This window comes from Anabrus simplex, chromosome 14 (assembly GCF_040414725.1).
Source record: "Anabrus simplex isolate iqAnaSimp1 chromosome 14, ASM4041472v1, whole genome shotgun sequence".
NCBI lineage: Eukaryota > Metazoa > Arthropoda > Insecta > Orthoptera > Tettigoniidae > Anabrus > Anabrus simplex.
The window spans coordinates 20,893,502-20,902,678 of NC_090278.1; the positions used below are offsets into that span (position 1 = coordinate 20,893,502).

The window sequence follows — 9,177 nt, forward strand, 5'->3', positions numbered from 1 at the left end:
TCGTACATTCCTATATCGTCAGAAGTTTCTTGCGCGTAATAATGTGACTCGAGAGAAAAAGCGCAACATGTCCTCGTAACAAGTGAGAGCTTTAAAAATTTACTACACTCTGAATTCGACCTCAGATGATGTTTAACCTCAAGAATGTAATGTTCATGTGAAATGACTTCTCTGCATGTGATATCAGGGAGTGGAATGTTCAGTAGCTTTTCCTTTGTGTGAGAGTGGTAGCGGAGTTGACTTTAAATAATTGGTAACATCGTTTTCATTTTTTGACTCCAGATCGAGACCCGAGGTAAGCTGCACAGATCATCAACCTCCGGATGACGTTGGTGCTTGTTTCGGGCGCAACATCTGTGGCAAATCCTTCAGCAAGAAATTGAACCGAATAGTCCACGTGCAAACCCAAACGGGGTTGAAGCCACACTGTTGCAATGTCTGTGGTAAATCTTTCAATCTAAAATGTTTTCTGACAGATCAGATGCAAATTCACTCGCGAGATATGCCACACTACTGCAATAAATGTGGCAAATCTTTCAGCACGAAATTCAACCTAACAGTCCACATGCGGATTCACACGAGCGCAAAGCCATACCGATGCAATGTCTGTGCTAAATCCTTCAAACGCAATATCGATTTAACAGTTCACATGCGGTCTCACACAGGCGAAAGGCCTCATTGTTGCATTGTATGTGGTAAATCCTTCATCTGCAATAGCGATTTAAGAGTTCACATGCGGATACACACAGAAGAGAGACCACATTGTTGCAATGTTTGTGGTAAGTCCTTTATCCGCAATGGCGACTTATCAGATCACACGAGGACTCACACGGGCGAGAAACCACATCGCTGCGATGTCTGTGGAAAATCCTTCAGCCGCAAAGCAAATCTGACAAGACACATGCGGATACACACAGACGAGAGACCATATTGTTGCAATGTTTGTGGTAAGTCCTTTATCCGCAATGGGGAATTAGCAGATCACACGAGAACTCACACGGGCGAGAAACCACATCGCTGCGATGTCTGTGGAAAATCCTTCAGCCGCAAAGTACATCTGACAAGACACGTGCAGTGTCACGCGGGCGAGAAACCAAAGTGTTGCAAAGTCTGTGGGAAATCATTCAACCAGAAATACCATTTAAATGTTCACATGTTTACTCACACGGGCGAGAAGCCGCACCGTTGCAATGTCTGTGGCCAATGTTTCAGCCAGAAAGGGAATTTAACAGTCCACCTGCGTAATCACACAGGTGTGAAGCCACACTGTTGCAGTATCTGTGGCAAGTCCTTTAACCAGAAAGTAGCTCTTACGGGTCATATGCACACACACACACGGGCGTGAAGCCATACTCGTGCAATGTCTGTGGTAAATGCCTCAGCCGTAAAGTCAGTCTGGCACGTCACATGCTGATTCACACAGGCGAGAAGCGACACTACAGCACTGTCTGGGTTAAATCATTCAGCCTCAATGTTGGTCTAACAGATCACTTGCGGAGTTACACGGGCGAGATGCCACAATGCTGCATTATCTATGGCAAATCCTTCAACCAGAAAGTCCATTTAAGAGTTCAAATGCTGACTCACACGGGCGACAAACCACCTTGCGCGATATCTATGGTGAATATTTCAGCCAGCAAGTACATCTAACAGTCCATATACGAACTCACACGTACGAGAACCACACTGCTGTGATGTCTGAGGCCACTCGTTCAGGCAGAAAGTCCGTTTAACAGATCATATGGAGCCTGACACCGGCGTAAAGCCAAGCTGCTGCAATATCTGTTGTAATCTGCTTCAGCCACAAAGTCAGCCTGACACGTCACATGTGCTCTCATACAGGAGAGAAGCCACACCGATATAATGTTTGTGGCAAATCCTTCAGCCAGGAAGTCCACCTAGCACGCCATTTGTGGACTCTCACGGGCGAAATGCCACACCGCTGCAGTATTTGTAGAAATCTCTTCACCGATAGCAGTCGCCTACAGACTTGAAGTCAAACCGCTTTAATGTCTCCTGCGTATCCTTCAGTTAGAAAATCCACCTTGCAACTACATGGGGACTCATACCGATGAGGCGCAAGGCAGTTGCAGTATCTGTAGCATGCTGTTCACTGCGGGAAATGCACTCCTGAAATACATGCGGACGCTTATCGACGAGAAACCATACTGATGAAATGTCTGTGGCAAATCCTTCAGCCAGAAAGTCAGTGTAACAGTTCACTTGAAAACGAACACAGGTGTGAACGCAAACGCGTGCTCAGTAATACTCTAAATTGTTCAGAGAATCATATAATATAATTCCTTAAACTGGGAGCTCGTTAAACTGGCTCACTCCCAGGTGGGGATTGATTTCCCTGATTGAAGAAAATACGTAACTACTTGCTCAAAAACAATCTTGGACTAAAATCAATAAGAAGGCCACTACGAAATATTTACTTGATTACAGTGCATCTAATTGTTAAAAATCGTACTGTTTTAATTTTTGACTTCCTTGTGGAAGAATGTACTAAGTGCTTTCAGACTGTGATACCGACTTTGTTTCTTCCCAATGACAGAGTTCTGGTTTTCGATTATACAATAACGTGTACGTAAATATTTTAGGCAGTTCACTAAAAATTTCTTTCTGGAAGTAAATTTTTCTCTGCATGTTAATTTTAGATTTAAAAGCTTTCCATGTACTTAAAATATTTAAATGGAATAAATGATACGAAATAATCTGTTATGTTCGTTAGAGCTTCTGAAGTTCCCAGTTTGTATGCGTGCTATTCATAATTGTCACTAATTATATTACACTAAAATATAGGTAATATGTACAGTATTTGTAGTCTTCACAGTGTTTTTTCTGTACAGCTCTTTATTGTGATACACACGGATGCAGATTTTGTTACGTACCCTCCTCTGTTTCACATAATTTGTATGATTCCATTCTGAAACGCGAGCGTCTTCTTGGTATGTAAACTTTCCGCCGTAGCTACCCTTTCCGTAACAGGGGGTTCTCATCAAATGAAACGTTGCCATCAGTGGTGTAAGCTTCAAAAAATTTTGCGACCAGGTGTTCATTTACTTGCTTTATTTTTTACTTTGGGAGGAATTTGTTCATTATATGCCTTATTATCAAATAAATTTAAAAATATGTGAAAGAATACCTTGATAATATTAATGAAAATAATGGCTTTAAGTTCCACTAACTTATTTTACGGTTTCCGGAGACGCTGAAGTGCTGGAGTTTAGTCAAAAAGGATTTCAGTTTCATGCCATTAAATCCACTGACACGAGGCTGATGTAGTCGAGCACCTTCAAATACCACCGGACTGAGTCAGGTTCGAACATACCAAGTTTGGGTCTGAAGGCCTGCCAGCGCCTCAACCGTCTGAGCCACTCAACCTGGCAAGGAAAAATGACTTCCATATCATCAGCTCATAGCAAATAGGAGTAGCTAGTCAACAAACAATTGCAGGAAATATAATTACCTTATTTAGTTTTCTATAAATCTCCTGCGGCAACCTTACGCCCATAAGAATCTTTATTTCGTCCATATTTGTACGGAACCGATCTTGATTTCCACCCCTTCGTTTTTCTTACTAAACTGAGATGCGATTTTCTGCTGGGCACCTTTTGTCTGTTCAGCCGCAGTATGTTCTGGCATAACTCGTCATGAAAAAATAAAATATTTCGCTATGTTTTGCTCTCCCTAAAAACTCGCGCTTTACATGTTGATGGAATTTTTGGGTCTAGGTTGACGAAGAAGTTACACTGTTTCGATTCGTATCAGTATTATCGTCACCTCTGTCACTGTCATGATCGCTACTTGAACAGATATTGATCACAGGTTCTTTCTTTCGCGAATTCTAAATTTTCGCATCAGCTGGGTGCTAACTCCGTACATTCGAGGCTGCAGTACTTGTCCCGTGTAAATTCCTGTCACGATTTCCACTGTGGCAGAACTTACTTCACTAAGATCACTATCCTACCCACTACATATCGACATTTCGTTTATCGTGACCCGTAAACCATCTTCAGCTAACGGTGGGGACTGGTGATTCCATTCGGACATTTTAGCAGAAAAAATATAAGAAAAGGAATTGAATAGAACCCTGATCTCTGCACTTTGGAGGAAAATAATGAATTGTACCTGTATTACTGAACACATGCGTACTATAATAAATGGAAACTCGCAGTAAACACACAGTTCAGTCGTGAAGAAAGAACCCAAAACTCAAAGTCACTTCTAAAGTATCACCAGAGAGGTCTGTTGAGTATCCCGATCTCCAGTAATATCTCCTACTGCAATATTATTTCATCCAAGAGACGATTAGGCGTTGAGCCAAAGCTTCGGTGCGGGGCTATTGGGCTTTAGGACGTTCTTGCCCAGACGTAAGTTGCGTTCTGTATGGCCCAACTCTTGGATGATACATTGGAATTGAGAGAATATCGTTGAAGGAAATTCACATCAGAGGGTAGACTCATCCAGAATACGGTACTGAAAAAGAAATAAACCTCTGCAGGCAGGTAACTGAGAAAAATATATTTATTATCGGCGGATATATCCACGTTCCCCGCCGAGCAAGCAACTTGTAACCGCGGATCTCCACGCGTCACCCACCGAACGGGTTAATGCACCAAGGGCCGAAATTCCGTAAGCAATTATATAGTGTACGTAAACCTTAATGTTCTCACTCTAAAAACTCATATCAGTGGCATTTTGCTATCAAAATCTACCGTGGAATATAGGTAAGTCCGTAGAGAAGGCAGCACGGATCATACAAATTAAATAAGAGAACTTGAATCAGACCGTAGCGGATACACTGCGATATTTTAACTAGGGCCAAGCTTGAGAAATGTTAAGCGAGAATAACTGAAGCATTCGTACCATACCCACTGAGTAGATATATCCTACTTATTATTTAAGAGTAATATATAGAATCATGATCGTATATCCACTGCCGAATAAATAATTCAGTAACTAACTCTGAATACTGCCCCATCAGCTAGGTAACCTGTACCAACCCAGCTGATCGGCAGTTAAACTGCACCACCCAAGGGAAAGGTCCAGTGCAAGTGAAACAAACAGGAAGTGTCACACACCACTACACACCCAGAACAAATGAAAAATATAGAGAGTAAACTTACCTCCAGGTGGTAGAAAACAACAAAAAAAACGGTGGATCAAGCTACGAACTGCCAGTGTGTCAAATAGTTATTGAGTAGAAAGAAGTCAAATATTTCTCCTTTTTTTAACAAAAATATAATTCATAAACTCAAAACGGAATTAACAGATAAAATTACAGATCATCCTCGATGATTTAACAAGATAAAATATAGGTTACCTGAACTAAAATAAAATCAGTTTGAAATGGAATATGAATCAAATTATCTTTAAAACAATAACAAATTAAATTAAATCAACTGTTTTAAATCCACAGCAAAATTCCAATGTATTTCAAGTTGAACTAAACACTTTAATTAAAGGAAATTAAATTAAAACCGCCGGTCGGTAAGCAAGGAATGAAATAAATGACAAAGATACAAACAAAACTTTAGGTTACCTTCGCAACAACCACCATTCCTTCTAAACGGAGAACATGTACCTTTAAAATTAGCCAATGTCTTAGGTAGGGATTTGAAATTACAACCGTTACCAACATTTCCAATTACACCTTGAGAGATATTTTCTTACTTTCTTGAAACTCTCCTTTTTCTTTCTGACAGAGAGACCAGTTACAATGGGAGGTCCAGCACAGGATATCAGAACTTTTAGTAAAATACCCAAAAGAAAAGGAAAAATCCCAGCAACACAAACAGGGGAAACGAAAGGAAATGAGCGTCAATGAGCTCCAAAGATAAAATCAATCACACCCAACACGGGTTACATCAAACTACAGAGCAATATCACAAGGGGCAGTCCACCATATTAAATCTTAATTATCTCTTTTTCAAAAAACAGTCATCATCACCAAGGATACCATAGCTAATTGTTATACATGGCGAGGACCAATCCCGGAGGAGTACAACAATGGTAGGAAAAATGAAGGCCGATAAGCCTTAAGCCATTCCCAAATACACGTAAAAATCCCAAAAAGAACAATGTAATTAATTTAAAGCAACAAGAAACAAATTTAATACGAAAGGTATCCACCGTGATAATCCTTACTGGAACTCCCATGTATTAACCCAGTTTTAAGACCAAGATATTTGAAACAGAAGTAACATCAAAAGCTGATGATAGTAATAATAATTAAAATTCCTCATTTCTTACTTTTCTTTACAATTTTGCCCAAGAAACCATTTAAATTCCTTATCGTGAAGGTTAAACACACTAGAAACATAAATAAGCAAAACTAATACATTTGCAACGCGATGTATGAAAACACAGTATGTTCATAAAGTATTCACAAGAAGGTTTTATCATAATTTTCCGCCGCACACCACTAATTTTATGATAACAGGCTCTCTTCGAAGAAATCACTGAAGTAGTTCACTCCGGGTGAGAAATACCGAGGTAATTTTAAGGATGTGGTCTAACATTTTAGCTGCTCGAGCAGTAGAAAAGTATCAGGCATAGGCTAGCCATGCAAGCTTACCAGACCAAGATCACCAAAAATAGAAAAAGAACACGAATCTTCTTCAAGAGGATGAAAAAAGATAGAACCATCCACCTTATTTCAACTATCCGTAATCCATGCCGCTACACCAGTACATAACGCGCCGACAATTACACAAGGTTCTTCTCTCCATGATGGAACCACAGCGAGTGCAAGACATCGCTTCCCTCTCTCTCTCTCTCTCTCTCTGGAGTCGAAAGTTTCCAAAATGGCCGACTCAAGCGTTCTGATTGGCCAGAGCAAAACGAAGGAGAACGGCGACCAATAGTTCCCACAATAGCCGTAAGATAGCAGTAACAGTCAGAGCTTACAAGTGCTCGCAGAATTAAAAATCACAAATAATTTTGAGAACACAGATTAAGTAGTAGAATAGTTGACACGAATTTCAATGCAGTAACAGTAGTATAATTGGATGGTTCTGCCGCCTCCTCCTCCTCCCGCGGGATATTTTAATTTTGGCGGGAGATTTGAATTTGTAAACAAAGCCACGTGCTTTTTGGCAGCTGTCATCGACAACAACGCATCGCTAACCTCACTGCTGCCATCTTGACGGGCCTAAACCTCAGTTGTACCAACTTAACCTAACTAGCGCGAGATTTGAACAGGTAAACAAATCCACGTGTTTTTTGACAGCCACGTGCTTTTTGACAGACAACAACGTATCGAAAACCTCAGTGCAGCCACCGTGACGGACCTAAACCGAAGTGGTACCAACTTAACCTCACTAGCGCGAGATTTGAATCGGTAAACAAATCAAGGTGCTTTTTTGACAGCTGCCATCCGCCATCTTTAAACTACAGAGCACCGTGCTGCCCTCTTTATCGCAGTAGCAGCAAATTCGTCACCTGTCATCCGCAGTGCTGTCATCTTAACGGGCCTAAACCTTAGTGCTACCAACTTAACCTCACTAGCGTGAGATTTGAATCGGTAAACAAATCCACGTGCTTTTTTTACAGCTGTCATCCGCCATCTTCAATCTATAGAGCACATTGCTGCCCTCTTTAGCTACTTACCTTTGAAATGTGGTGGCGGATAATTTGAGAAATGCTTTTTGACAGCAGCCATCTTTGAGCACCGTGCTGTCCTCTTTAGCTAGATACCTTTGAAATGTGGTGGCAGACAATTCTACGTGACAGCAGCCATCTTTGAGCACAGTGCTGCCCTCTTTGTGGTGGCGGCTAATTCCATGTGCTCTTGTTTGGAAACAAACCTATGTGCTTTTCTGACAGCTACCATCCACCATCTTTAATCAACAGAGCATCGTGCCGCACTCTATGTGGTGGCGGCAAATTCCACGTGCTCTTGTTTGGAAACAAAGCCACGTGCTTTTTGTCATCCGCTATCTTTAATCTAGAGAGCACCGTGCTGCCCTCTTGCGTCAGCTGACATCCGACATCTTTAAACAACAGAGCACTATGCTGCTATCTGTAGTAGCGGGTAATTTGAAAAGTTCTGTCAGCTATCATCCGCCATCTTTAATCTAGAGAGCACCGTGCTGCAATCTTTGCGGTGGTGATAAATTCCACGTGCTCTTGTTTGGAAACAAACTCGCGTGCTTTTTTTGACGGCTGTCATCCGCCATCTTTAATCTACAGAGCACCGCGCTGCACTCTGTGGTGGCGGACAATTTGAAAATCTGCTAAGAGAGCATCGTGTTGGCATGTTTATTCTTTGACATGTGGTGGCGGCTACGTGCTTTTGGTCATCCACCATCTTTAATCTAGAGAGCACCGTGCTGCCCTCTTGCGTCAGCTGACATCCGCCATCTTTAAACTACAGAGCAGTATGCTGCTCTCTGTAGTAGCGTTAATGCGGAAAGTTCTGTCAGCTATCATCCGCCGTCTTTAATCTAGAGAGCACCGTGCTGCCCTCTTTGTGGTGGTGGCGAATTCCACGTGCTTTACAAGCCTACATGCTTTTTTGACAGCTGTCATCCACCATCTTTAATCAAAAGAGCATCGTGCTGCTATCATGCGGGCAATTTGAAAAGCTGCCAAGAGAGCATAGTGTTGGCATCTTTATTCTTCGTCATGTGGTGGCGGCAAATTCCACATCCGCCATCTGAGAGCACCGTGCTGCGCTCTTGATCGTAGTAGCGGACAATTTAAAAGAACATGTCAAGGAATACCTTTGTTCTAGGAGAAGAAAAGACTACAGTTCTGAACGGCTTGCGTAAGATAGCGATTGTTATAACCTCCTTTTCCCTGCTCTGTTAAGGTATAGCTTTATCGAATACTTGAAGATTATATTACAAAAGAAGTGATTAAGAGTATAATCGAACACTGTACTCGATACAACATATGATCAGAACTTGACAGCCACGTGCTTTTTGACAGACAACAACGCATCGCTAACCTCACTGCTGCCATCGTGACGGGTCTGAACCTCAGTAGTACCACCTTAACCTAACTAGCGCGAGATTTGAATAGGTAAACAAATCCACGTGTTTTTTGACAGACAACAACGTATCGCAAACCTCAGTGCAGCCATCTTGACGGGCCTAAACCTTAGTGCTACCAACTTAACCTCACTAGCGCGAGATTTGAATTTGTAGACAAAGCCACGTGAATTTT

At 41.7% G+C, this 9,177-nt stretch overlaps 1 protein-coding gene and 1 long non-coding RNA gene across 2 annotated transcripts in view; both read left to right on the top strand.

Annotated features, from left to right (window-relative positions):
* Positions 1–415, top strand: part of LOC136885503 (uncharacterized) — a 57,669-nt gene extending 57,254 nt beyond the window's left edge. The window contains exon 3 of the long non-coding RNA XR_011018996.1: positions 283–415. This is a non-coding gene — a long non-coding RNA (uncharacterized lncRNA). The remainder of the gene's footprint in view (positions 1–282) is intronic.
* Positions 416–565: 150 nt separating this feature from the next.
* On the top strand, positions 566–1,696 carry LOC137496909 (zinc finger protein 502-like). The gene has a single exon (XM_068230262.1). It carries the CDS (start codon positions 566–568, stop codon positions 1,343–1,345), a length of 780 nt encoding a protein of 259 aa, XP_068086363.1. The 3' UTR covers positions 1,346–1,696.
* Positions 1,697–9,177: the final 7,481 nt, after the last annotated feature.